The sequence below is a fragment of the Nycticebus coucang genome, chromosome 10 (assembly GCF_027406575.1).
Source record: "Nycticebus coucang isolate mNycCou1 chromosome 10, mNycCou1.pri, whole genome shotgun sequence".
Lineage (NCBI taxonomy): Eukaryota > Metazoa > Chordata > Mammalia > Primates > Lorisidae > Nycticebus > Nycticebus coucang.
The window spans coordinates 126678880-126705562 of NC_069789.1; the positions used below are offsets into that span (position 1 = coordinate 126678880).

A 26683-nucleotide genomic window follows, 5' to 3' on the forward strand; every position below is an offset into this window, starting at 1 on the left:
TCCATCTCTTTTTTTTTTGGTTTTTGGCCGGGGCTGGGTTTGAACCCGCCACCTCCGGCATATGGGACCGGAGCCCTACTCCTTGAGCCACAGGCGCCGCCCTAGACTCCATCTCTTGATGAGAGGAGTGTCAAAAATTTTGCAGCCACGGGCACAGCCTGTGGCTCAAAGGAGTAGGGCGCCGGCCTCATATGCCAGAGGTGGGCGGGTTCAAACCCAGCCTGGGCCATAAACTGCAAAAAAAAAAATAAAAAAAATTGCAGCCACATTTTAAAACTGGTGGTATATGGGGCCAGAGTCTTACCCATCCCTGGCCAAACTGCAACAACAACAAAAAGTAGCTGGGCATTGTGGCAGGCGCCTGTAGTCCCAGCTACTTGGGAGGCTGAGGCAAGAGAATTGCCTAAGTCCAGGAGTTAGAGGTTGCTGTGAGCTGTGATGCCATAGCACTCTACCAAGGGAAATAAAGTGAGACTCTGTCTCAAAAAAACAAAAACAAAACTAGTGGTAGGGGGCGGCTCCCTAGCTCAGTGGGTAGGGTGCTGGCCACGTACACTGAGGCTGGCGGGTTCAAACCTGGCCCAGGCCAGCTAAAGCAACGACAACTGCAACAACAAAAAAATAGCAGGGCATTATGGTGGGTGCCTGTAGTCCCAGCTACTCGGGCTTAAGAGATTCTCTTGCCTCAGCCTCCCAAGTAGCTGAGCTATGGCGCTGGGCCAGCAATGTTTCTTGTTCAATGTTCTTCTTGTCCACTGGAATGAAAAGGTATAGAGCTGTGAGGCATCATGCAAGAACTGTGACTAGGTTTGTGCTTTGCGGAAGCCCAAGCTAATGGAGGGATGTATAGGCATTGCAGTCAACTTTTCTTGCCAAGCCCCACCTTTTAGTCATTTCAGCCCTGGTGACAGAATGTGAGTGAAGAAGTTCTAGAGGATTCCTCCTCACAGCTGTCATCACCTTTGAGTTTTCCACTTGAACCCCAGACCTCATGGAGCAGAGACAAACTGTCCCCAACTATGCCTTGTCCAAATTTCTGACTCACAGAATTCTTGAACATAATAAGTTTTAGGGGTGGTTTGCTACCAGTAATAGCAATTAGGATTCTCTTTTGTCATGTCAATCGGTTTAAGTGTAATTTCCTCAGGAATCCGTCTAGACCCCATCAATGCCCCAACTAGATCAGCTTATGCAACTATAAACATCTTCCATTTCTCATATCTAAACAGCTATTTCTTTCTTGTTGATTTCATTTAAATGTATAGTTTGTTCAAAAAGGGTAAAAATAAATATGCATGTGTCTGTGACATACAGAAGGTGCAAACCCATCCTAACCCCCATTTTTAATAAATACAGATATCAAAACAATACTGATCATACTTCATCATAATTTTATTAAGAAAAGTTCCTAACATACAGAAAAGTTGAAAAAAATTAAACACCCATATATCCACCACTTAGATCCTACCAATAACATTTTACTACATTAGCTTTATGTCACTTCTGTTACTCTACTTATCCATTAATCCAACTAATCTTCAGAACCATTTCAACATAAATTGCAGCAATCAGTATATTGTCCACTAAATATTTCAGTGTATATATCTTTTTTTTTTTTTTTTGAGACAAAGTCTCACTTTATCACCCTGGGTAGAGTGCCAGGGTACCACAACTCACAGCAACCTCAAACTCTTGGGCTTAAGCAATTCTCTTGCCTCAGCCTCCCAAGTAGCTGGGACTACACTGCCCACCACAGCACCTGGCTATTTTTTTGTTGTAATTGTCAATGTTGTTTGGCAGGCCCAGGCTGGGTTCGAACCTCCAGCTCGAAGGTTGTATGTGGCTGGTGCCCCAGCTGCTGAGCTATAGGTGCCGAGACAGTGTATATATATTTAATTAGAGCCCAATATTTACTTCTCTTTTGAGGCAAACCTTACATACAATAAAATTCACAAATTTCACTGAATTTGGTAAGTGAATATATCTTTATAACCAAAGCCACCCAGCTGTCATAGCAACTGCTTCTTTTACATGGCTCTGAGGCATGTGTCAGAGAGAGAAGGGAAACCGGTTAGACTGTATCATCTGTTCTAATTGAACTTTGGAAGTTAAGTTCCTCTGCATTCTACTTGTTGAGGGGCCCAGTTCCAAGAGGAAGGACTTCCTTCCTGCTGATGGTAAATGTATCAAAGAATATGCAGACATTTTTACAGAAACAGTAAAATTTCGATAGTCCAGATAGGAGATGGTGATAGCCTAGACTGAGGTGAGGGTAGTGAAAGTGGGAGGAGTTGAATTCTGGATAGATTATAAAGGTGGAGATGGCAGGATTTAATGGTCAACTAACTGTGGGTGGAAAGGAAAGACAGAAGTCAAAAACAATCATAAGGCTTTTGGCCTGAGCAGGAAAGAACAGAGTTGAAAAAAGTGGGGGAGGAGCAAGTTCAAGGGGATCGGAAGCTCAGTTTAGGACCTATAAAATTTGAGACATCTCTTAGACTTTTGGGTGAGACAAACATGACAAAGGATGATGTAGGAACATGAAGTTTAGTGGCCAGGTCTAGGCTAGGGATTGGAATTTGGGCCCTATCAGAATAGAGATGAGATTCAGACACATTTAGACAAGAGTACCTGGGAGTGTGTGTAGACAGAGAAGTGAAAGCCAGAGCCCTGGGACAGGCCAAAGTTGATATGCTGGGCAATGAGGAGGCAAGACCAGAAACATAATAAGAGGTGTTCTGGAAGTAGAAGAAAGTGCTTCAAAGAGGGAATGATTAGCTGCACCAAATGTTACTGTTGGCACAAGTAGGATGTGGTCTGAGGACTGACCATTGTCCAACGTTCTGATGATTCTAGTAGCTTCATTCCCAGAGGACACTCCCTCTGGTCACATCTGAGACAGGACCCCTGAGTTGGGAATCTGAGAAGATGAGTCCTAGGCTTGCCTAAAGTCTTGCCTGGAAGCTCTCCGCCACCCCCCCACCCCCCGCCAAGGAAAATGAAACAAGAAAATAAATTTTGCTTCAGTGGTCAGGAAAGAGCCACAAGAGGAAAGGAAGGAATTCCTTAAGTTGGCATGACCCTTGCCCTTTCCAGAACAACCCTTTTCTCAGAGATGACCTGTAACCTGAAAAAAAAAAAGTTTCGTGGGACAAAATAGAGTTTATACAATTCAAAGTCGTCTGGCCTCAAAGGAGGCTCCTTCCCTTCACAGCAGCCTCCTTGGAGACCCAGGTGGTGACCTGGCTGAAGGGGACCAAGATTTGGGTTCTTCCACAGGGTTCAACAGGAAGGATAATTGGGCATCCACTTTCCTAGAGGAAGGCCAGGAGAGCAGAGGCTGTGGTATGTGCTCAGAATTAGGGTCTAGAGCTATAGATGGAATTCTGGGAAAGAGGCTCAGCAGGGGTGGGCACCTAACAGGAGTCAGAGAATTCAGGGACCCAGTATCCCAGACCTGGGTGATGGAGGGTCACCTTTTCTCCTCACGCAACTCTGCTCTTTGGGCTCTTAGCATCTGCAGCACAGGGTCATCCTGGAACTCGCTGCCATCAGAGTCTGGGGAGAAATGAATGAGTTTCATGGGGCCAGACTCTCAGGAAGCGGGTCTGTCACTGAGACTGGGACAGGCACCAGCACGTGGCTCACCTTCAGCAGCCTCCAGAAGCCGGCCTGCCAGGGAGAGCAGGTCTTTTGAGGGGGTGTGGCCAGCAGCCAGTGGGGGCGTGGCCACAGCCGCTGTGGGTGGCTCCTCAGTTGGAATGGGTGGGACCTTCGGCTGTTGATACCCAGCTTCAGGAGTGGTTTTGCTCTTCCAAAGCCCTGACACAGTTAGGGGTGACACAGCCTTGGCTTTAAATTGACACCGCGATTCAGATAGGGGTGGCATGACCTCTGAGCGAGGAGGAGTAACCTTGGTGTGGGGGTGTATGGCCTTGACTTTCTGAGGTTTAGCCTTAGGTAGAGGTGGGCCCTCCAGATGAGGGAGCGTGTCTTCCAGGCTGTCAGGGAACAGCCGAGCTGTCACTACCTGGCCCAGAGCACCCCTGAGCTGTGGGCCAGGCTCTTCGCTAGCTGTGGTCATTCGCTCAGCAGCCTTGCTCTGGGCTCTGTCCTTCCGAAGTTTGGAACCCAGTCTCTTGGGCTGGGCAGAACTGCATGGCTCAGGGGTGGGTGGGCCCTGGAGGGAGTCAGGGGGTGTGAGGGTAGAGGCCAGGGGAGCCGGGGTAGAGGCTGGTAGTACTGGGAAGGGAGCTGGGGTGGAGGCCATTGGAGCTGGAGTGGAGGCTGGGGGAACTGTTGGGGCCATTGGAACTAGGGTGGAGGCCAAGGGAGCTGTGGAGGCCAGGGTTACTGGGGTGCTGGCCAGGGGTGCCAGGGTAGAGGCAGGCTGTGTGGGAGGAACAGCCACAAGAGATATCCAGGGACCAGGCTGTGGGGCCCAGAAGAATCCGTGGGGGTTGGGGTCCCAGAAGAAGTGTGGAGAGGACACTGGGGGAAAAGGAGGTCTTTCCACACGGAAGGCCTCTGGGGGACCAGGCTGAGCTGTACTGCCCCACAGTGGTATACGGTTAGGCTGAGTTCCCAAAGAACCAAGGGTCTCCACAGGGGTAGAAGAAATCTGCAGACGGATAGAGAGATTTGAGAAGGAGAGAAAGTGAATAGAGGGTCCTCAGTCCTCCTCAGGATCCCCTTTTCTTTAACTCCCCTCAGACTCCTTCCTGCCCTGACTCACAGGAGTGGTGAAGGTAGGGGTCTGGGACAACACCCAGGTCCCATCACCCTTGCCTCCTTGAGCCTGTTCAAGCTTCCGCCGCTGCCGCCATTGATACAGGATGTCATCCTCTGGCTGAAGGGGTGCCCGAGAGGAGGCAGGGGCTGGAGCAGGGGTGGGAGCCGGGGCCGGGGCTGCTGTAGGGAAAGTCAAGGGAAGAGGGGTTAGCCAGGGGCGGGGTGATCAGCCTGCGCACACACGCACTTGGACTGTACCTGGGGGTTATCCAGACAGGTTCTCCAGATAATGTCCCAACTCTTCTCTGCAGTGGGACATGGGGAAGGGAGGAAAGTCAAAGGAGATGGCACTCCTGGGTTTCTCAACCTGTTTTCATTCAATTTATTCATTCAAAAGATATTTATGGAGCTCTTACTGTGTGTCAGGCACTGTTCTGGACATTGGGGTTACAGCAATGAACAAAACATATTTTCTTCACAACACCAACAAGAGAGGAAACACGATTATTAACTCTGTTTTACAGTTGGGGATGCAGATCCCAGAGAGGCCCAAAGTCTCATAGCTGGTTAAATGGCAGAGCTGGGACTCACATCCAGGTTGCCCTCAATCCTTGCCTCCCAGCACTTACCAGGTGCCCTGGGACCAGAGCCCTTGCTGGGGTCAGGAGTGAAATTCATGGAGGAGGGAGAGAGGCCATCCGAGCTGATGGGGAATGAGGAAGTGCTGGCATCGCTGGGGCTGAGGGAGGAGGAAGACATGGAGGCCTTGCTGCAGGGAGAAGCCAGATGTGAGGCGATGGAGGTCTTAGAGGCAGAGAGCCACCTGGAGCTATAGCAGTGGGAAGGGTGACAGAGGAGGCGGAGGCGGAGGCACCTGCGTTTGAGCAGCCTGGAAGCTCTGCTTTGTAGGCTCAGCGTTTCCAGGTCCACTAGGGATGAGTTCCATGTGTTGAGGTTCTGTAGGGTGAGAGGGTCAGAGGCTAGTCCCCACCCACAAGACTGCTGGGAAAGGGGCCCTAGAAAGAGGGCCTGGAGTGTAGGTCTCCACCCTTCCTGGCCCTCACAGCCCAGTTTAGAATCTGCTCCTTCTCAGGGAAGAGACCCAGTTTTCCCTACAGTGGTTCTCAACCTTCCTAATGCCTCCTAATGCCGCGACCCTTTAATACAGTTCCTCATATTGTGGTGACCCCCAACCATAAAATTATTTTTGTTGCTACTTCATAACTGTAATTTTGCTACTGTTATGAATCTTAATGTAAATATCTGATATGCAGGATGTATTTTAATTGTTACAAAGGGGTCACAACCCACAGGCTGAGAACCGCTGCTTTAGAAGCACCTTTCATGGAAAGGTGGAAATGGATAGATCCCACCTTCCTGACCACGGCTGACTAATCAACAGTTCTATCCTCTGGTTCACAGAGATTGGCTCAAAGATGAGTGAATGAGAGTGAGCTCTGAGGCTTTGGATGGAGCTATTAGAAAAGCTCCCACTTTCTTCTGGAGTAGTTGAATTAGTATTATGGGAGCCTAGAGCCACTGAGAGTCATCTTAGCTACAGAGATTGAGCCCAAGAGAGTTGGGTTTAACCATGTTCAAACACCTGGACCCAGCCATTCCTGAAAGCATCCACTCTGGCTTTCTCAATTATATTAGCTAACAATATTTCTTTTCTATATAAGCTTCTTTGAATGGGAGGATCATCTCTAATTCTAACACAGGGCTGGTGCTGTAGTTTAGGCACACAAAGGAGTAAATTAGGGATGTCACCTGATTTATTTCCTGAAGGGGAGCTACAGCTTGGGATTTACTGGCCACAGGAGTTGGGACTTCTATGTGGAGTCTTCTTTCTGGTTCCTTGGTTTCTGCTGAGAAGCTCCAATTGAGTTATGAGGGCCATGAGGAGTGACTGCTGGGGGGATTGATCAGGAAAGGTTTTAGGCTATGGGAAGAGGTTGCAATGAGTGGGCCTGAAGGAGGTACCTGCTGCAAGTTGACTGCTGGGGTCTGGAGACTCAGACCGCAGCCACCAAAAGTCAGCTGGGCTTGGGCCTGCAGTCTGGCGTTCTTCTCGGCTTGTGGGCTGAGCTTGGCGGAACCTGTTTATATACCTATAAACATCAGGGGATGGGAGGTGAGTGGGGTGAGAAGAGATAAATAATAACAATAATAATCGCAATAGGCAATGTTTACCAAGCACCATAGCACAGACTGGTAGTTCTCCCTTAAGTTGTTTTCTTTGCTTATACAGTAATGTAACTTTTACCTGGGCACACGGCCACTCTTTTATTTACAAGGGGCCCACCATTTACCAGGTGCCCTGGGGGCTAATGGTCATGTGACTACGTTCCTGACAAATAGGGTACAAAGAAATGTGATTTTGGAAAGTCTATGTGGTTGGGACCTTTTTGGTTTATGAGAGAAAAGACAACACTTAAGGATAGGACTGCAACCAGACAAAAGGAGCCTGTGTCCCTGAAACCCCCAGTTCTGCCTGGACTAAGGTAAGGGAGAAATAAGTCCTATCTTGTTTAAGCCATAATTAATATAGGACTCTTTGTTATAGCAGCTGAACCTGTATCCTACAAATCTAGTGTTCACTATGTAAAAGGAATTGATAGAGATCATTACGTATAGTAATTCACTGGAAGTTCAAAGCAGCCCTAGTATTTATATACTCAGTTGAAAGAAAAAAAAAAAAAACCCTGAGGCCAAGATCATACAGAGAGAAAGTGAGAGAGCTGGGATTTGAAGTCAGGCAGTGTAGCTCCAGAACTCTTAATAGCACACATGAAGTGCCTTGTCCTAAGACTGCTGCATAAACAGCTCTGGGTGTGATGATTATTATGGCCTTTCTTTTCCCTCCCTCTAACCCAAATTTCTTTCCCCCCAGGGCTACGGTACTTACTTGGCCACCACGGAGTCCCCGCTGTCAATCAGAGTGAGTGGTGGGGAGGCCCCCATGTGTTCCTCAGTGGTGCTGAGTGGGGAAGGGATCCCTGAACTGGATGGCCAGGACTCCTCAAAGAGCTCAGGGGAGTTGGGACCTGTAGCTAGAGCTTTGAAAGCTTGTGGGAGCCTGGATCTCTGGGATCTGGATGGGCTCAGGGTCTAGGATGGGGGAGAACACAGGAAGAAAAAGTAAGGGGTCTGAGGGGTCATTCCTGTTGGGAAATGAAGATACATATGAAGTCTCAGTCCAGAGGGGTGGAAACACAGTCTACAATGGTAACAATCTAGAATAAGTGGGGCTGTGATGGGGGATTCGGGTGGTAGAGATTAGACAAAGGCAGAGCCATGAGAGGGGAAGAGGGACTAATCCCCATCTCTCAGATCATATGTCTTCTTACCCTCTAGTGGTCACTCTCTTGTTATTGGGCTGATGGTCAGCACACTCAGGTGTCCTCACCTTGGGGCACCAACTCTGGCTTCGGGATGGCCAGTTGTAGCTTTGACCCAGGGAAGCATCTCCCAAAGTTCTGTCTTGGATGGAGAAAACTGGCAGGCTGCAAGGGAAAAGGTAGGTTGGCAGTCAGAACATGATTATTACAACCCTGAGGAGGAGACAGGAGGGCAGAACCAGACAATTCCTGTGAATTCCCATGATGTACCACTGCACAAATAACCATGGTGGAAGTTGTGATTCCCATGAGCACTAGGAACAGTCTAAACCAGCAGTTCTCAACCTATGGGTCGTGACCCACAGGAAATGTATTAAAGGCTCGCGGCATTAGGAAGGTTGAGAACCACTGGTCTAAATAGAAAAGATCCTAGGAACTGGTAGCTGGTGCTTTTCAACCCTGAAATCAGTCTAGGAGGGGCCTTTTAAAATTACAGATGCGTGGTACCAACAGAATCAGAATATCTGGAAGTGGGGCTAGGCATCTGTCATAGCATCCCAGGTGACTTTGAAGTTTAGCTCAGCTTAGGAACCAGGACTAGACTTTATCATCAGATACCTCTCAAACCCTTGGGGGTGGGGATGGGGCACTAGGAGACACGCAGATGGACTACAATCCCCATGATTCCCTGGGCTCCGCCTGAGAAATTTAAAAACTCAATTCCCAACTTGCCTTTGGATATCTTTAAAGGTAAGAATCCCTTGGGACCACTCAGAGAGGAATATAGGACGCGGGGGAGAGCCCTAGGATGGTAAAATTTAAGGCTGCAGTGGCCAAAGGCTGTGGAACATCGTGGGGGTTGTAGTTCTGGTGTAGTTGAGCCAGAGAGACCCCAGACTCTAGCAAACTCGTCCCTAGGCCGTGTTGCCTTGGTCCTCCCCACGCCTCTGGTGGTGCTAGGAAGAGGGATCGGCCTCACCTGCAGTTCATCCCGCAGCTACTTCAGCACTTCCGCTGGCTCGGCTCAGACACTGGACAAACCCCAGGGCTCATCTTTGTCGCTTAGCAATGGCCTATTAGCCCCGCCCCACTCTGGGAGTTCCCGCTCCGGAAGAGAGCCGGCCAATGAGAGAGAAAAAAATAGAAGTAACTGGAAAGTGGCCAAAGGGAGGTGTCTCACTACTGGCTGCAATGCCAGCCTGCATAACAGACAGTGTTGATTGGAGAACCTGTAGCGTGCGTCAATAATTGGCAAGACCGCGGACCAACAGAAAGGACCTGAGGCTGGGCTTGCGGTCTAGAGGTGATTTTAAGCACCCTTGCTTTCCTTCAGTCTCGCTGTCTCACCGATCTCCTCCTTGCTAAGGAAGTGTGTTCTCCAGTCTGACTACTATTCTTTCTGTTGCACAGGCAGTGGGTGACTCTATCCTCTCACTAGCCGCCATTCCTCCATTGGTTGGGACAGTCAGCCTGTCCTGATGGTCATCTAACCACTTTCCTCTTGCTGCAGGAGCAGCTGATTCCATCAGTTGCCAGGCCAGGGCTCCTGGCCGAGGTAGTGGGATCAAAATAAGCTATTTCGGGCCCCAGCGCTCGGCCATCGGGGAGCCAGCCTGGACTGTTCATATTTGCGCTGGCTGCTGCGCGCCTGAGGCTGAGTCAGAGGCACAGAATTAGGCCTGGCCTGCTGGGGTACTGGGCCCAAGGCCTGGCTGAGGATGAGGGAGGGTAGGGTCTGTTCTGTGTCCTCCTGACAGCCTGGCCCATCTACCGCATTTTCCAGGAATCTGCTCCTAAGCCCTCCATCTGCGTCATCCTCAGAGCTGCCAGACTGGGGAGGACGTGGATTAAAGGGACTGGAATCTTCAGTGGGCCTCTCAGACCCTGGGTCCCGATTGTTGCTTTGTGCTCCCCACACCTGCAAGACTCTGCCCCCTCACCTTAGTTTCCCCTTCAGGAAATTAGGAAATCTTTAATGGCACCTTCCTGGCAGCCTTTGCCACACATCCAGCAGGCGCTTAATAAATGGCCAAGTCATTGTTGGGGTTTCTATATAAGGCTCTATTAATGGCTGGGTCTGGCCACGGTCCCAGTGTCCCCGGGCAGCATCTGAGGGGCCGGCATAAGGCGCACTATAAATCGGCAGCTGCGCAGGCAGGGGCACTGCAAAGCTCAGGACCGCGGCGGCAGAGCAGGATGGAGATCCCGGTGCCTGTGCAGCAGTCTTGGCTGCGCCGAGCCTCAGCCCCGTTGCCCGGATTTTCGCCTCCCGGACGCCTTTTTGACCAGCGCTTTGGCGAGGGGCTACTAGAGGCGGAGTTGGCTGCGCTCTGCCCCACCACACTCGCCCCTTACTACCTGCGAGCACCCAGCGTGGCGCTGCCGGTCGCCCAGGTGCCAGGCCTAGGGAGGGGATAACTCCACTACTTCCAATGCTGGGGGTCTGGGTCAACCTGAAGTGGGTGAGGGAACGTCCGTTGACTTTCAGAGGGGTGGAAAATCTGGGCACAGAGAGGAGCTTCCGGAGTTTCTGAGTTTGTAATCTTAGAGGCCGGTTACTGAAGCAATAGGGAAGTCCCTGTCGCTCTGGCGGGGGAAGTGGTGTCTCTTTAGCTAAGAGGGAGTCTTGAAGGGCTGAGTCATTGACAGGGTGGGGGAGGTCACTTTGAGGAGTTCTGGTGACTCTGTAGGAGGCTGGTGACTCAGGGAATTTTGAAAAAGGTGGTAGTAGGGGCCGTGACTCCCCAGGGATTACAGTGTTGTTAGTCTTGGGGAAGAGTTTGAAGACTGTGGTGAACCCAAGTCTCCTGGAGGGGTAGAGGGGAGAAGAAAGCAACTTGAGAAACCGGGCCTGGCCACTGTGCAGTGGAGGAAGGGTACCAGTAGCTGCGGGGCGTGCAGGAGGTCCTGTGACTTGAGTGGGAGAGTAAAAAGAGGATTCTATAGACCAGGGGATGAGACATCTTGGAGATTTCTGGTGCGGGTAGAGTGAAGAATAAGGGTCTCAGAGGGCGAGGGAGCTAAGGAATGAATCAGTGTCCTAGAGAACAAAGTAACTGTGGAAGTCCTTGACACTGAGGGGAGGCGGGCTTCCTCACCCTGTGGGGCGGAGGCCCCTGACCTTGAAGGGGAAGGGACCCTCATCACTCTGGGTTAGAGAAGGGTCATAGTTATTCTGGGCAGAGGTCTTTGGTGACCCCAAGTAGGAAAGAGGACTTGGCACCAGAACCAATAAGGGCAGGGTCTTCTTGGGACCCAGAAGCCTCAACCAGCCAGATGACAGTCCTGTCCTGCCCTGGCTGTGCGCAGGTGCCAACGGACCCCGGCCATTTCTCGGTGCTGCTGGACGTGAAGCACTTCTCCCCGGAGGAAATAGCTGTCAAGGTGGTTGGCGAACATGTGGAAGTCCACGCGCGCCACGAAGAACGCCCGGTGAGCCAACATATGGAGGCGGGGCCAGGATGCGCCCACGAGTGGGCTGGGAAGGGGTGGGACCACGGAAAGAGGCGGGGCTGCTCAGGCCTCTCTCCTGCAGGATGAGCACGGATTCATCGCGCGAGAGTTCCACCGCCGCTACCGCTTGCCGCCTGGAGTGGATCCCGCTGCAGTAACCTCTGCGTTGTCCCCTGAGGGCATTCTGTCCATCCAGGCCGCACCAGCGTCGGATCAGGCCCCACAGCCTGCCACCAAGTAGGGGTCTGGGATGTCTGGACCCTGGGAGTCGCTTCAGGCTCCCTTTTTTAAAGCCGATCTGACTCCGCCCAGCCAGATGTCCCTAGCACACTGACACCTCCGTCCCACCCAATCCAGGATCGTGCCCTGACACCTCCTTAGCTTCCAGACACTACAAGCACTACCCTAATCCTTGTAGTCTGCCGACTCTACTTTCTTGGTCTATGTCCCCACTCAAGACTCCCTCCTTTACTTCATTCTGGCTTCTCTACCATAATATCCCAGCCCCGACTTTGACACCAGATTATGGTGTCAACAGCCCAGCTGACCCTATGCGTCAGGCATCACCTGTCCCGCCCCTACATGTCCTGGACTGCACGACCTCCAACTAGACCATCTAAGACTCTGGGTCCCTCCCCTGCAACTAGATAATCCACTTCCAAGCCCTTTCCCTGACTTGAAACCCCAGCCAGCCACCCAACTCTTGAACCCTTTTCTAAACCCCCACCCTTGGACACCCATCCCAGACCAACTAGAACCCCAACCTCAAATTATACAGATACCCTCCCAGCACCTCCCCATCCCCACTCTGCACAGATGTCTTAGGCCCCCTCCCAACTCAAAGCAGAACCCTCCAGTTCCTTTGTACTAAGTCTCCAACCAGATATCCTTGGCAAATCACCTTCCACACTCCTCTTAACCTTTCTTCTTCTCTGAATTCCCTGCTACCTCATCCCCCCACTCTTAGCTAGGCTTACTCCTCCAATAAATGTGCTAGAACTGTGCCAACTGCTTTATGTCTAGGCCAGAAAGTATGGGCTCAAACAGAGGCCAGTGTAGAGTCAGGGTGTGTTTATTGGGGGGGGGGGACCTGGACGCATTACTGTCGCTCATACATCTCCCGTAGAATCTTCATGCTTTCTGAGTAACGAAGCTGGTTCCGGTGAGATGCCTCCTTCCACCTGAGGAGGTAGAGGGAATACTCAGAAGTTGCAAGAGTCCACAGGGGGGCAAAAAGATTGGGGGATGCTCACCTCTGACGGATGCGTTTCCAACGCTGCATGTTTCGATAGATGAGTGTAGAGGGTGAAGGCTCAGGCTCTGAAGGCTGCATGGACAGAGAGGCAGGCAGAGTACCCATGTCTGAGCCCCACAACATATGCTCTGTAACCCTGGGCCAGCCTTGCACACCTACCTCATCATCGGGGGTTCCCTGGGTCTCAGGCTGTAGTGGGGATGGAATGCGGGATCTGGGATCTCCAGGTGGGCCAGGGGCTGTGGGTGGAGGCAGCTTGTACACATCACGACTCTTGCTGTTGGTGACCTCTGAACCCTAGGGACATAAAGGCCTCACACCAGGCCCAAGAGAGTTAGAGCAGAGGGCTGGGAGTACACGTTTCATCTCTCTGCCTTTTCTAGCAATAATAGATTTCAGGTTCTTGCCAAGAGACCTGCATTTTCAAGAGTCATGTCAGAAGGACAGACACCTTCACTGGCCTAAGGGTCAGATCTGGTGAGCCTGTCTTCTGTCCAGCCCAGGGTTCCTCATCTATACCTGCCCAGGAAGTCAAATCTGCTTATCTCAGGCAATCCTGTCTAGGAGGTCACATCTGTGTCACCTAAGGACCCCTGTGCATTCTTGATAATTCATGTCTATCCTGGGGACCCGTCTACCATGTCAAGCCAGATGACTTACAGATCCCCATCTACCCCTGACCAACCTAGAGGGTCTCCATCTGCTCCCTTACTCCAGGTGGCCAAAATTGTCTGAACCAACGACCCCTGATAAGTCAGTCTGTCTGTCTAGGGCAACTGTGTTCCCTTTTCCCTGAGGCTAGGTGGCCATATATGTCTGCCCTAGGAACCTCCATCCATACCCTCAGCCTAAGGGGGCACATCTGTGTGCCTCCTGGGATCCACAATTCATTTGAGGGACACAGAGATCTGTGCCTGCCTATCCTGTCCCACTAGCTTAGTGGGAAAGGTCCCCTGCACCTGTCACATTGCCCTCTCTGGCTGCCGGGCTGGAGCCCGCCACTCATACCACCTCCTCATCTTCAGGCAGTGGGGGCAGCGGTGAGCTGGGTGAGCATTCTCGCTCGCGCACTGTGGGGCTGTTGCGCATCCAGGCACGGCAGATCGGGTACAGTGGTGTGTTCTCGCTGAACTGTGCCAAGTCCACGCTCCGGTCAAACAGCTTGATCACATAGGTGTCTGGGGTGGTGGGGGTGGGATGTATGTGAGTATCTTCACATAACCCTCTGGCTCCTTGCCTACCTTTCTAGGGCCACCATCTACTCACTGGATCTTTGTGGCCCTCCCTCGGCCAGCCCGTCATCCATCTCTCTCCTTTTCTTCCTCCGCTGGTGGGGGAAGCGGGCAGATGGCCTGTGTGGGAAGGAAGAGTGTCAGTATCAGGGTAGGGGTAGGAACCTCAGATTAGTTGGCCAGGGCCTCTGCTGCCTTACCTTTTGCCAGTGGCTGCAATGGAGCAATCCCTGTGGGGAGAGATGGGCCATGAGCAGGCTGATCTTCAGACAGCCACCCGCTCAAACTCCACAAAGGCTACCCTAGAGATCCTGAGATCAAGCCTGAGATGCCCATGTGAACCCACCTACCCTTGGGCCCTGTTCCATCTGCACCCCTGGTGTCAACTACGAGGGGACCTAAGCTTCTTTTGGCACAATGCCTTTGTATATGTCGAGTGGTTAGGAACAGACAGAGGAAGCACAGGGCAGAAGGGCTTAGGGCTTGGACGAGGGAAGAAGTTACCCACCATAAACTCTTAGACCCAGACCCAGTCAAAAAGACTTACTTATTGTGGGAGTCTGAGGGGTTTTTCCCAGCTTCTTCATCCAGACGCTCCCTGGTAGCAGAAGAGAATAGTTGGCTCAGGGTTCCAAGGGCCAAGTGGGAAAACATGAAGTGGCCTCCCCATTAGGTACCTTCCTCCCCAGGGCAGCCCGAGGTCCCACCTAGACCTGCCCAGGTTCAGAGTCCAACCTGCCAGGGTCCCTAACCCCGTGACCCCACGCTGGACCAGGGCCCAACCTGTCCATGTGACTCTTCTCCAGCAGACACTGTAGAACGGCATCCAGTTGATTCCGGGCCTTGGCCATCTCCAACTCTAGGGGAAGAGGGTATCAACCAGGAGTTAGTTCCCAGGTCCTGTAGATGGACAGCTATGTGGGCCGGGAAAGGGCATGTATATCTTCTGTCCTGGCCAATCTTACAGCCAGGCTCAGGCACAACAAAAGGGTGTAGCAGGCAGAGACTACTGAAGTGATGAGCAAGAGCTGAGTTCCAGGTGGTCCCATGTGATCACTAAGGCAAATCACCTTCCTTTCCTGAGCCTGTTTCCTTGTCTTGAAAACGGGTCTCTGAATGATACCTCTACCTGCTAGGGCTGTTGCAAGGTTTAAATTAAGCTTATGTTGTATACAAACCTCCTTTTTTTTTTTTTGTAGAGACAGAGTCTCACTTTATCGCCCTTGGTAGAGTGCCGTGGCATCACACAGCTCACAGCAACCTTCAACTCCTGGGCTTAGGCAATTCTCTTGCCTCAGCCCCCTGAGTAGCTGGGACTACACGTGCCCGCCACAACGCCTGGCTATTTTTTTGTTGCAGTTTGGCCGGGGCTCTTAACAAGAGGGGAAAAATAGTAAGTAACATGTATAGAGTGCTTATTATGTGCCTGGCATTGTTCCAAGCACATCACACATACTAACATATTGAATTCTGACAACAACCGTTAGGAAGTAGATATGATTTTTACTCTCATTTTACAGATGATGAAACTAGGCACAGAGTTGTTAGACTAGTTGCCCAAAGTGACACAGTGAAAAAACTGAAGAGCTGAGGATTTGAACCTTGGCTTTCTGGCTCCAAAGCTGAAGTTATAAGGTAGAGGTTCAAACTAGATACAGAATCTGCCCCACCCCCTCACTCTGAGACTTGCTGTCTTTGGCTGAGGCACTTGGTGTTATTTTAAATCTGAATTAAATCTGAATGAGTTGAAAACATTTAAAAATAAGAAGATTTCATAAAATTTTCTTTTTTGCTTTTTCCTTCCCCGAAAATGAGATGTAGGCCCACCTTCCTGCATGTCACAGGCTCTGATTGGCCCTGTTGGCATGTGTGTTTGCCTCCCTTCATCATAGAACTGAAGGAAGTGATGTTATGAATGTTGTCCTCTCCTTCCGACTAGGACGGGCTCTGGTCCTATTGCTCAGAGCCTGGAGGGACACCTGGGGATATGCCTTGCCAGTCCAGGAACTTCCTGAGGAGACCAGGAGACACAGGGATTCCCAACATGGCTCAGAGGAGAGACAGGGTGAGGATAGAGGTTGGGGGGAAACTGAGATTGTAGCAAAGAGTCCTGGGCAGGGCCAAGGGTATGGATCATGTCCACAACTCTGTCCTCAGGTTCAGTTTCTCTCCTGAACTCCAGACTTGAGGATCCCATGACCTCCTGGCCACCTCTCCTAGGCTCTTTCTACTCACTGGGTCCCACACTGGCCTCAGTGTCTCTCTAAACTTAACCCTCTTCCCTCAAGGTGGCACCATTGCCCCCCACTCCCTCCCTGCACCTTGCCATAGATACCACTCTCCCTCCCCAACCCCAACCCACCAATCCCATGGCCTGTCCCCTCAGCTTCCTGAGAGCCTCTCCCTCATAGTCCCTCCCTACCTTGCCCACTCTGGTCCTGACTTTCCTCCCCCTGGGCTCCCTGCTCCATCCACATTGGCCTCCTTGCTGTTCCTTGAACATGCCAGCAAGGCTTACACCTCATGGACTTTTCCGACTTTGTCTGAATCACTGTTCCCTCACGTATCTTCGTGTCTCTCTGCCTCATCTGTTCCATTCCTGATATCTTTACCTTCTCCTGTTTTGTTTTACTTTAATAACACACCATCTAGCAGTTGACATCGTTTTCTATTTTATTTTTGTCTGGATTCTGTGCCCTTCTCACTGCCCTTACCATGCCAGGCCTGGGATCCCATCAGCTCTGCTTTAACCCAAAATGCCCTCCTCTTTCTGAGCTTCAGTTTCCTCATCTACCACAATTCCCACTTCCTAGAGTATAGGAATATAGTGATTGTGAAGATTAAAAGAATTCCTGTACTTAGGCTCACAGCATAATGTTTGATCCATGACCACTGATGAAAATGGGGAAACTGAGGTGGAGCCAAGAAAAGAGCCCTTGTCAGAGTTACCTGCTCGAGATCCCCATGTTTTACCCCACCATTCAATCTCAAGGCTACTGACAGCACAGGCCAGGAGGGTATGAAAGTGGCAACAAACTCTCAATGCCTGATATTGCGACAGTCAGGTGGGCAGCAGGCAGAAGCCAAGTAGTCCTCTGTTGGCGATAATCCTGTCTCTCGGGGCTCCCATACCCTGAACAGCTGGGTGCTTCCCTACAAGTCCCTGACTTCGGGGTTCTCACCTGATTTCTCCACTTTCACCTTCACAGGGAACATGGTTTGGGTCCGGGATCGGGCCAGCTCAAATCAAGGGCGAAGGCGGGAGGGCAGAGGTCAAAGGTAAGCGTGGCGTAGTGCCAAGCCTCCCGCCTTTAGCAGTGTCCAGCCGCTACCAATGCCACCGCCTCCCTTCTTCCACTTCTATTGGGCGGGGGGTGGGGGTCCATTTGGCAGTATCTTGCTTCTACTGCTTAATGCAGCTGTCAGTCTCAGACTCTGACCAATTGGAAGTTCCCACAGTTCGCTTTCTGCTGTAAGTCCTACCTTCCTAAGGCTCCGTTTCCGGAAACAAAGCAACTACCAGACAGCTTCCGGGAAGGTGTAGTTCTTGGTCCCGAGACTCAACCGGAGTAACGGCGCCTGCGCCGCGCAGGGCACGGTGGGAGACGAAGGATCGTGGGACGAAAAGATTCTTGGGAGTTGTAGTGATAGAAAGTTTTAGTAACACCAAATTATTAGTTATTTACCCAATTTAACTAACTGTGCGAGTTCCTCCCGTCCCTAAGAGGGAAAACAGGTTGGAGTTAGTTTGGGTTGTGAGTGAGCCCTGGCTAGGTGCCACCGGGCTGTTAAATACCTTTTCAGGAACAACCCTATTCATTTAGCAAATACTTGCGTATTTATTAGTGTGCAAGGCATTCTTCTAGGACACTAAGGACACTGCCAGGACAGAATGCACCAAATATCTTTGCTCTTAACAGACCTTATCTTTTAGAGGAAGGAAGATAAACAGTAAACATTATAAGTGAAATGTGATTGAAAGAATATAGCCTGAAAGGGACATAAGGAGTATCAAGGTGGGGACTGAATTTTAAATAGGGTGGTTAAGGAAGGATTCTCTGCGAAAGTTCTGGAATGTGTGTATTCCTGCAGAAAATGCTTTTGTCAGAGAATGAGAAACTTCCATTCATGTGTGTCCTGGCCTAGATAAATCCTAGGAGGCAGTATCATGATCTGTACTTCTGATGAGAATACCGAGGCTCAGAATAGGAAAGTCATTTTGCCAAATTCACTACTACCCTATAAATGGAAGCACTATTCTTTTTTTTTTTTTTTTTTGTAGAGACAGAGTCTCACTTTATGGCCCTCGGTAGAGTGCTGTGGCCTCACACAGCTCACAGCAACCTCCAACTCCTGGGCTTAAGCAATTCTCTTGCCTCAGCCTCCCAAGTAGCTGGGACTACAGGCGCCCGCCACAACGCCCGGCTATTTTTTGGTTGCAGTTTGGCCGGGGCTGGGTTTGAACCCGCCACCTTTGGTATATGGGGCCGGCGCCTTACCGACTGAGCCACAGGCGCCACCCGGCACTATTCTTTTTTTTTTTACCTCCTCCATCTATAAAATATGGTTCCTGAGCAGGAAAGCTTCTATTTTAGAGGATTGTGAGTAGTATTCGTTGGGAAAATATCCACATAATGTGTGAGTATTAGGCCTGACACAAAGTAAGCACTCAATAAAATTATTTTATTTTTTTTGAGACAGAGTCTCACTATGTCGCCCTCGGTAGAGTGCTGTGGCATTACAGCTCACAGCAACCTCAAACTCTTGGGCTTAAGCCATTCTCTTGCCTCAGCCTCCCGAGTAGTTGGGACTACAGGTGCCTGCCACAATGCCTGGCTATATTTTGTGTGCAGTGGTCATTGTTGTGTTAGCTGGCCTGGGCCGGGTTCAAACCCGCCAGCCTCGGTGTATGTGGCTGGCACCCTAACCACTGTACTACCGGCGCCAAGCCTCGATAAATTTTTTTTTTTTTTTTTTGCCAGGACTGGGTTTGAACTCACCACCTTCAGTATATGGGGCCAGTGTCCTACTCCTTTGAGCCACCGGCGCCGCTGGATAAATGTTTTTTAATGTTAATTATTTTATGCTTAACCCTCCAAACGATCCCAGAAAGTCAATAATTAGAAGTTAGAGTCCTTTATTGGGGGATGTCAGCAGAAAATAGGACATGGGAACAAGTCATAGGGCAAAAGAGCCTATCCTGGGAGAATAAGTAGGTTCCCCAGCCAGTGCAGAAGTTGTTAGGGGGTGCCCAGGGGTATGGTGAAGGAGAGGTAGTCCCCTAGGGCACCCCAGCGGGGCCTGTAGATCTGGAAGATGGTGATCCATGTAGTGAGCACAATCACCCAGAAGAGGAAGCCCACAGCTGAGCGCCAGACATCTGTAATGGGGAACAGGAGTGGTAAGGTTGGCCTTTAGCTGCCCTCTGGATTACCCTAGACTGGCCCTCTCCTCTCTCCCACATAGGCCCCGAATTCTGGAGCCTCTATCATCCCTTCCCACCAAGGCTCCCTGCTCCCCCATCCCTACCCACTGGTCTCCCTTCATCTGTATATTAGACTTACAGCCTTTGATTTGGCTCTGCTCTGTGTAGGCTGGGACAAGGAAGGCCTCTCGGAAGAACCAGAAGATGTTAACCAACCAGAGAAAAGGCAGGAAAGCAAACCCACCTGGGGTTGGAAAAAAAAAAAAAGTACACACGCTGGGTCCTAAAGGCAACAAGGACCTCCCCCCAACTCCCCCCTAGAAGAATTGTTAGAAACTCTCCTACACTCAAGTTCAAATGGGGATATCTGCTGTCAGGGGCTTCAGAATCCTGGCTTCTCCCTGGGATCCAGGAACGTGATTCCTCAACCGCCTTTCCCAGGACGCAGGATTCCAGTCTCCAAACCCTGCTCCTCTCTTAAAAGACTCAAAAGTTAAGACCTCAGCTGCCTCTTCTCAGGACCCAGGCCGTCCCTCCTTCGCTCATACCCAGGAGTCGGTGTTCAGATGCCTAATCTCTTAACACCCACGAATCCAGATCCCTACACTTCTTCTCTCAGATGGCCCAGTCCAGTTTCCTCTCGTCTTCTGGGACCCTAAGGTATTAGCCCTTACCCAGGTAGTATTTCCGGCACAGATTCAACTTCTCCTCATTGGACACCCGCTCCAAGTTCATAGTTGCGCTGGGGGCCGGTCGTTCCAAGGGTCGGTCTGAGGGGTGAGACCCAAGCCTTGACCCTAAGTGACAGATGCGAGAATCACGAACAACCACGCCCCTAATACAACAAATAAGAGACAAATTTAAAGGTTAGATTGCTGAAAGAAAGGCTTCCCCGCCCCCATCAGCTCGTTGGGTTGAGCAGCTTTTTATGTTTATTGGGTTGCGCGAAACGACTCCTAACTCACCAGTGGGGCTTACTTCCTCCGGCTGGTTTGCCTTTTCTACTCTCAACTATACACGTTCGGTCGAGATGCCCAAGGTTTCTCTCTAGATTTTTTTTTGGCGGGGCGGGGGGGAATGCAGCAACGCTGTACGCATGCGCCTTCAGACTATACCGGGTGGTGATTCTTTAGGGAGGGTGCGGTCCTCTAACACGCAAGCGCACTAGAGTTTCCGAGCACACGATGCACACAGCGCCAGCCAAGAACTACCCTTCCCAGCGCTCCTATGCAACGGAAATGACGTAGGCAGGACACAGAATCGAAGGATTCGAGTAAAAATGGCTTAATATTTAGCTTCGATATTCGAGACTGAGAAAGACAAGTGAGAACGGGCGCAGGGAGTGTCATCTCGCGGGGTAGAACTGGGACACTTGGGTCCTTGGTGGCTGGGCGGGCGGCTCGGGGCTGTGTTTCTGGGGTATCCGGCTTTTCCGGCCCTCAGTTCACCTCTATCTTTGAGTCTCTTCCAGGGTTACTGCTCTTCTTACTTTAATATCAGAGCCTGCCGGCGCAGGGACCAGAGCCCCGACTTCACAGCAACCGACTTTCAGCCAGGTGAGACTCGGCACGGAACCCTGAGGTTAACGCGTCCTGGTCTTTCCCCTCCTGCTGTCCATCATCACGAGGTCCCACCTTTTCCGGTTTCTAAGCCCTTCCTACCGCCCTACTTTTTATTGATCAGACCTCTCTGTAGGTTACTCCCCCACCCCTCATGCCCTTCTCCCAGGAGCTTGGCCCCGTATGTACAGACTACACTCCTGGACTACATGCATACCCATTACTGCTAGTATACCCCAGCCACCTTCTGGTTTCTTAGGGGCAGGGATCGCTGATGCATTTTGATGCTCAGGCTCCTCTGGTGCAAGGTCCCACCCCCAGCCTTCATACCTGCCTTTTTTTACATACAGCGCTGAACTCAGGCGCTGCCAGGTTTAAAATTCTGTACAGTCCACAGTGTTGCTCAACCTGAATCTATGGAACATAGCCCAAACCGTAGACGGATCACACTGTGAGTGAGGGACCAGGCCTAGGGACAGGGCAGACAGCCCCAGCAGGCCAGCCCTGATTCTACCCTTCTCCCCTCCTCCAGGTCACGGAAATGACATGCAGGTGCAGGAACACTATGATAACTTATTTGAAGTGAGGGTTGCTGGGGGTTAGTTGGACTTCTTTTGAGGCCAGGAGCTCAGCCGAGTTTTCTCACTGTCTTTCACAGGAGGTGTTCACGGAACTGCATGAGCAGTACAGGGAGATTGAAGAATATGTGCGAAAACCTGGGGGACCACTCGTGGACCATGTCTGTGTCAGGGTCCTTTGCTGTCCCTCCCTCAGAGCCCAGAGGTGGAGGCTTTCAATGCCTCATGACCACCACTGAAACCTCACAGCTTGAAAGGCTCACCACTAAATTCAGCCCAGCCCCAGAGCTGGTAACTGGTCCCCTGAAGATCTCCAGTTTCTGCTGCTGACCCTGACTGACTTTCATCTCAGTTCTGACAGGCAGTAGCTGACCTCAATACTGCTGGTTAAATGAGCAGGCTGTGTGTGCTGAGTTGTCCCCTGTCAACTGACTTCTGGGAGTCATGCTTTCAGCAGTAAGAGATGGGGTATGGTGGTGTAAGGATGGGTTGGATGCATTGAGCCCCAGATTCTTGACTATGTGGTGAGGGCTGATAGTGATAATTACCTCCTTCATCTGTCTGCCCTAGTCTACCTAGGGAATGTACCTGTGATGGCTTCTGCAACTTCATACACCTAGGACCCATTTCCTAGAACCTCCATTGGCAGCTCTGTGGGTAGAGATCCAGGTGCAGGTACCTCAGACTCAGCCTGCTAAGACTCCTTATACCCTAAGGTCCCTATACCCTGAGATGAGCATACCCTAAGCATCCCAAGACTTTAATACCCTAAGAATAGTCTTGAGCCCCACCTAAGAGATCAGCACCTAAGTTCTGATTCCAAGAACAGCCTGAACCCCAAATCCAAGGCCAATCCTGGATCTCCAACCCCTGATATTAGTCATTAAGTACCTATCCTGAGACCACCTCCTAGGTTTCTAATTATTTCAGCAATTATTCTGTCCCATCCCAGGGCACACAGACAGGCCAGGGGTTCTTTGAACTATTACTCACAGCTCTGACCCAACTCTCTCCACTATTCTCAGGTCACTGTGGAGGTCCCATACTGGCCATCATCCTGAGAAAGGGACCAGCGTGTTCCCCAGATCACTGGCATGGTTGCTTCTAAGACTCTTGGTCCCTTCCCCTTTATCCCTGAAAGACACGGATGTTCTGGCCAGGACTCCTCTTCAAAGCCCCCTTGAAGGTTCCTGGCTTCATAATGTAGTCTGTTCAGCAGAGACCTCCTACCACCTTTCCCCTAATAAAGTTCTATATCAAGCATTTAGAGATTTGTTGCCAGAGTTTCCTTCCACCTACACATCTGACAAATGATGAAAAGAGGAAGTAGTCTGGGCTTTAGCCACAACGTCGACTGAGGAACTTCAAACAAGTGGTAAAGCAGCCAACTCAGGGCCTACACCCCTAATGGTTTAGGTAAGGTGGGAACTTTTGTGATAGAAATCTCAGTACCTCCATCTGAATGAAGCTTTTTCAAGAGAGAGATGCCTGGTTGTGGCAGGTTGGAGGAGTCTTAGCCCAGAGATTGGGGTTAGAAGCTGAAGTGAACTGGCTGGGAGTTGGGTGGGTGTCCCAAGGGAGTAAGGGGCTAGGTCTTTGAGGCCTGTCACTTTGAGATAGGAGTTAGTAGTACTTAACCCTTAAATTGAGTTTACCATATGTCAGCTGCTGTACTAGCACTTTACTCTTTACTTTTTTTTTTTTTGGAGACAGAGTCTCACTTTGTCACCTTTGTTAGAGTGCCATGGCATCATAGCTCACAGCAACCTCAAACTCTTGGGCTCAAGTGATTCTCTTGCCTCAGCCTCTGGAGTAGCTGGGACGACAGGCACCCGCCACATGCCCCACTATTTTTAGAGACAAGGTCTCGATCTAGCTCAGGCTTTTGAAGCGGTAAGCTCAGGCAGTCAACCTGTCTCAGCCTCCCAGAGTGCTAGGATTAAAGGTATGAGCCACTGCACCTGGGGTATTTTTTTTGTTTTGGGTGTTTTTTGTTTTTTTTTCTGAGACAGAGTCCTAAGCTGTCGCCCTGGGTAGAGGGCCATGGCATCAAAGCTCACAGCAACCTCAAACTCCTGGGCTTAAGCGATTCTCTTGTTACAGCCTCCCAGTAGCTGGGACTACAGACACCCGCCAAAATGCCTGACTATTTTTTGGTTGCAGTTGGCCTGGCTCGGCCCAGTTCAAACCCACCAGCCTCAGTGTATGTGACTGGCGCCATAACCACTGTACTATGGGCACTGAGCCACTTTTTTTTTTTTTTTTATAAGTGGTCTTGGTATGTTCAGGCTAGCCTTTAACTCCTTCTGGGGCTAAAGGGATCCCCTCATCTCAGCCTCATCAATCCATCCAGCTAAGTGCTTTACTACTTTTTCCTTCCTTTTTTTAAGAGACGAGGTCTCTCTATGTCACTCAATGTAGAGTGCAGTGGCGTGATCATTGCTCACTGCAGCTTCCAAGTGCTGGACTCAAGCGATCTTTTTGCCTCAGCCCGGTAAATTCTAGTAACGGTTCTAATTCTCGCAATGGCTCTATGAAACAGGTGCTATTATTGTCTCATTTTAGGGCTAGAAAATGGAGGCTGGGTGGTTCAGGACAGGGCAGAAGTGGTTTTCAAAGGGCCTGGGAATCCTGTCACCACACATCCAGTGCCTTCTTCGCTTAAAGTGCGACATAGGCGCTGTGGTTGGAAGTTCTCCGATTAAGGCCACCTAGGCTTCAGTCCCCAGTCTGATGGGGCCCAGGCGCCTCCTGGTGACAGCTGTGCTGCTACTGGCCTGGGCGGCGCCGCGAGAAGCTTCCGAGTACTGTGGCCGCCTTGAGTACTGGAACCCAGACAACAAGTGCTGCAGCAAGTGCCTGCAGCGCTTCGGGCCGCCCCCCTGCGCAGGTGAGAAGCTGGGAGCTTAAGTCAGGGAGGAGCTAGCGGGAGATAGGGAAAGGAAGAAAAGGCGAGGGTTGTGGGGGTTAGACCAGTGAGGCTTGGATAGGGGTAGGGTCGGTGGGCCTTGCGTGGATACGATAGGGATGGTCTACTGAGCCTGTGCGGAAGGCCAGTGTAGTTTAGAATGGGATAGTAACGAAGGGATGTGGCCTGAGAGGCCGGTTATTGGTCGCTCGGAAATAGCTCTAGGTAGGTTAAGTCTGGGCGTGGGCGGAGCTCAGCGCAGAGCGGTAGGCGAATAAAAAGGGTCAAACCAGTAAAGTGTGGTGAAGAGGGAGGGGCCTGTGTAAAGAGAGAGAGCCGGGGCGTACGCTGATAGGTTACCCGAGTATAGAAGGCGGGACCTACTGGGAGGGCGAAAGAGAAAGGGCGTAGCCAGAGCAGCGGAGGCGGGGCTCGGCGGCCACACTGGAACCTGGCCTTCCGTTAGACTACGAGTTCGTGGAAAACTGCGGGTTCAATGATTACGGCGATCTCCTAACATACCCGTTCAAAGAGTGTTCTCCCGGGAAGTGCAACCCCTACGGCGCGGAACTGTGTAGCCCCTGCGGCGGCGGAGCCACGGCTCCTACCACCACCTTGAGCCGGGGAAGAAGCCTGTGGCGCTGCGGAGAGGTGCTGGAAGGCGCTGTGGTTCGGGACGAGGGGGCGGGGAAGTAGGGCGTGGCTTGAGATCGGACGGGCGGGGTCTGGATCTAGGGAGAGGATGTAGCCCCATTTAAGAAGATAGGAGTGGGCACTGGAAGTGTCAGGCGGGGAACCTTAAGGGGTTGGGGCTGAGGATCCTGGATCAGGCAGACAACGTGACCCCATTGAAAGATGACATGTTTGGGCTGAGGGGGCAGGAGTGGAGTGTGGTTACCCCTTTTTACTCCAATCTCCTATTCCCAGAAGCCAGTCCCTACAAAGGGGCGCTGCACATTGACATCTGGAAAACCAAGTGCCTCCAGCTTTGAGGAGACCAGCTCACCAGCGAGTTCCAGTACCTTCTGGACACCCGAGGCCAACGTCTCTCAGCAGGCCAGGCCGAGTTGTGTCCTGGCCTTGGCGTTGGTCCCACTCCTGATCTCTACAGTGATAGTGATCCTCCTGCTGGCTGTGCGGAGGAACCTCTCCTGGCCCAAGAGAAGGGTCCCCTTTCCTCCTCCTGGCTTGGTTTGCGGAAGCCCCAACACCCACACCTCACACTCTTCCCCAGGCTCCATGAAGGCGTTGGAGACAGAGAAGGCATGGAAGGGGGTCTCTCTGCTTCCACTCCTGAGTAAGGGTTAGTTGAGGAACCCAATGGGGGAAAGTGGACTGGGAGCCCACCCTTCCTCCACCTTTATTCTTCCCTCCATCTTCCAGAACTGCCTAATCTGGCGTCACAGCCTCTGTCTCGGCTCCTGGATGAGCTAGAGGTGCTGGAGGAACTGATTGTATTGCTGGACCCTGAGCCTGGCCCAGGTGGAGGCATGTCCTGTGGCACTACTCGACACCTGGCTGCAAGATACGGGATGCCTGCTACCTGGTCCACCTTCACTTACTCTTTACGGCCAAGTCGTTCACCGCTGCAGGCTCTGATTGAGCTGGTGGTGGCAAGGGAGCCTTCTGCCACTCTGGGCCAGCTTGGGGCACACCTAGCCCAGATAGGGCGGGAAGATGCACTGCAGGTGTTGTCCAAGCTTGGCTGAGCTGTGGTTTGCTAAGCCTAGTACTCAAAATAATAATATTATTTCTTTCAAAATAAATGCCTTCTTTCTTGGGGCCTTGGATTTTTTTTTTTTTTTTGGGGGCCAGGGTCTCACTCTATAACCTAGGCTGGAGTACAGTAGCATAATCATAGCTCACTGTAACCTGGAACTCCTGGGCTCAAGCAAGCCTCCCACCTCAGCTTCCCAAGTAGTTGTGGCTACAGGCGTGCACCACTGCACCCAGCTAATTTTTAATTTTTTTTGTAAAGATGGGGTCTATAGACTATGTTGTCCAGGCTGGTCTCCAACTCCTTGCCTCAAGCAATCCTCCCAATCTTGGCCCCAAAGTTGAAGGATTACAGGTGTTAAGCCACTACCCAGCCAAATATAATCTTAATTAGACCAAGACTCAAAAGACATTTTCATTTCCCTTCCTCCCAGAAGGGCCCATTCCAACATACACATTTGACATGTAGGAGAGGAGTTGGCCCT

At 51.1% G+C, this 26683-nt stretch overlaps 5 protein-coding genes and 1 long non-coding RNA gene across 17 annotated transcripts; 3 read left to right on the forward strand and 3 right to left on the reverse strand.

Moving 5' to 3' along the window:
- Nucleotides 1-1386: 1386 nt before the first annotated feature.
- On the reverse strand, nt 1387-9159 carry PROSER3 (proline and serine rich 3). Of its 5 annotated transcripts, none has more exons than XM_053605434.1 (11): nt 9052-9159; nt 8141-8237; nt 7640-7842; nt 6715-6842; nt 6502-6596; nt 5606-5688; nt 5361-5500; nt 4736-4911; nt 3649-4621; nt 3477-3558; nt 1387-3314 (listed from the first exon to the last, which is right to left on the reverse strand). In XM_053605434.1, the coding sequence occupies exons 1-11, from the start codon at nt 9060-9062 to the stop codon at nt 3209-3211; spliced, it is 2094 nt and encodes a 697-aa protein (XP_053461409.1). In that variant the 5' UTR covers nt 9063-9159; the 3' UTR covers nt 1387-3208. The 5 variants fall into 5 exon arrangements, with proteins under 5 accessions (XP_053461409.1, XP_053461410.1, XP_053461407.1 ...); XM_053605435.1 differs by having other exon boundaries at nt 5361-5470; nt 6502-6599; XM_053605432.1 differs by having other exon boundaries at nt 5361-5688; nt 6502-6599.
- A 1062-nt stretch (nt 9160-10221) lies between these two features.
- Nucleotides 10222-12529, forward strand: HSPB6 (heat shock protein family B (small) member 6). Its single transcript, XM_053605439.1, has 3 exons — nt 10222-10466; nt 11382-11504; nt 11608-12529. Exons 1-3 carry the CDS (start codon nt 10269-10271, stop codon nt 11764-11766), a joined length of 480 nt encoding a protein of 159 aa, XP_053461414.1. The 5' UTR covers nt 10222-10268; the 3' UTR covers nt 11767-12529.
- Nucleotides 12530-12579: 50 nt separating this feature from the next.
- On the reverse strand, nt 12580-17386 carry LIN37 (lin-37 DREAM MuvB core complex component). Of its 2 annotated transcripts, none has more exons than XM_053605437.1 (9): nt 17195-17386; nt 14796-14871; nt 14560-14610; nt 14213-14242; nt 14047-14132; nt 13789-13958; nt 12940-13077; nt 12779-12852; nt 12580-12706 (listed from the first exon to the last, which is right to left on the reverse strand). In XM_053605437.1, the coding sequence occupies exons 1-9, from the start codon at nt 17226-17228 to the stop codon at nt 12625-12627; spliced, it is 741 nt and encodes a 246-aa protein (XP_053461412.1). In that variant the 5' UTR covers nt 17229-17386; the 3' UTR covers nt 12580-12624. The 2 variants fall into 2 exon arrangements, with proteins under 2 accessions (XP_053461412.1, XP_053461413.1); XM_053605438.1 differs by having other exon boundaries at nt 13792-13958; nt 17195-17383.
- Nucleotides 17387-19132: 1746 nt separating this feature from the next.
- PSENEN (presenilin enhancer, gamma-secretase subunit) lies at nt 19133-25122 on the reverse strand. Of its 4 annotated transcripts, none has more exons than XM_053605446.1 (4): nt 25005-25122; nt 20112-20272; nt 19577-19681; nt 19133-19392 (listed from the first exon to the last, which is right to left on the reverse strand). In XM_053605446.1, the coding sequence occupies exons 2-4, from the start codon at nt 20170-20172 to the stop codon at nt 19253-19255; spliced, it is 306 nt and encodes a 101-aa protein (XP_053461421.1). In that variant the 5' UTR covers nt 20173-20272; nt 25005-25122; the 3' UTR covers nt 19133-19252. The 4 variants fall into 4 exon arrangements, with proteins under 4 accessions (XP_053461421.1, XP_053461420.1, XP_053461419.1 ...); XM_053605445.1 differs by lacking the exon at nt 25005-25122 and adding an exon at nt 20927-21044; XM_053605444.1 differs by lacking the exon at nt 25005-25122 and adding an exon at nt 20403-20574 and having other exon boundaries at nt 20112-20234.
- Nucleotides 20694-22835, forward strand: LOC128596080 (uncharacterized). 2 transcript variants are annotated; one of them, XR_008383062.1, is made up of 4 exons: nt 20694-20794; nt 20909-20993; nt 21655-22030; nt 22600-22835. It is a non-coding gene; the product is annotated as an uncharacterized LOC128596080 (long non-coding RNA). The 2 variants fall into 2 exon arrangements; XR_008383061.1 differs by having other exon boundaries at nt 20694-20760.
- IGFLR1 (IGF like family receptor 1) lies at nt 22926-26593 on the forward strand. Of its 3 annotated transcripts, XM_053605441.1 has the most exons (5): nt 22926-22990; nt 24252-24464; nt 24949-25133; nt 25410-25785; nt 25866-26593. In XM_053605441.1, the coding sequence occupies exons 2-5, from the start codon at nt 24308-24310 to the stop codon at nt 26189-26191; spliced, it is 1044 nt and encodes a 347-aa protein (XP_053461416.1). In that variant the 5' UTR covers nt 22926-22990; nt 24252-24307; the 3' UTR covers nt 26192-26593. The 3 variants fall into 3 exon arrangements, with proteins under 3 accessions (XP_053461416.1, XP_053461415.1, XP_053461417.1); XM_053605440.1 differs by lacking the exon at nt 22926-22990 and having other exon boundaries at nt 23898-24464; XM_053605442.1 differs by lacking the exon at nt 22926-22990 and having other exon boundaries at nt 23898-24464; nt 25413-25785.
- Nucleotides 26594-26683: the final 90 nt, after the last annotated feature.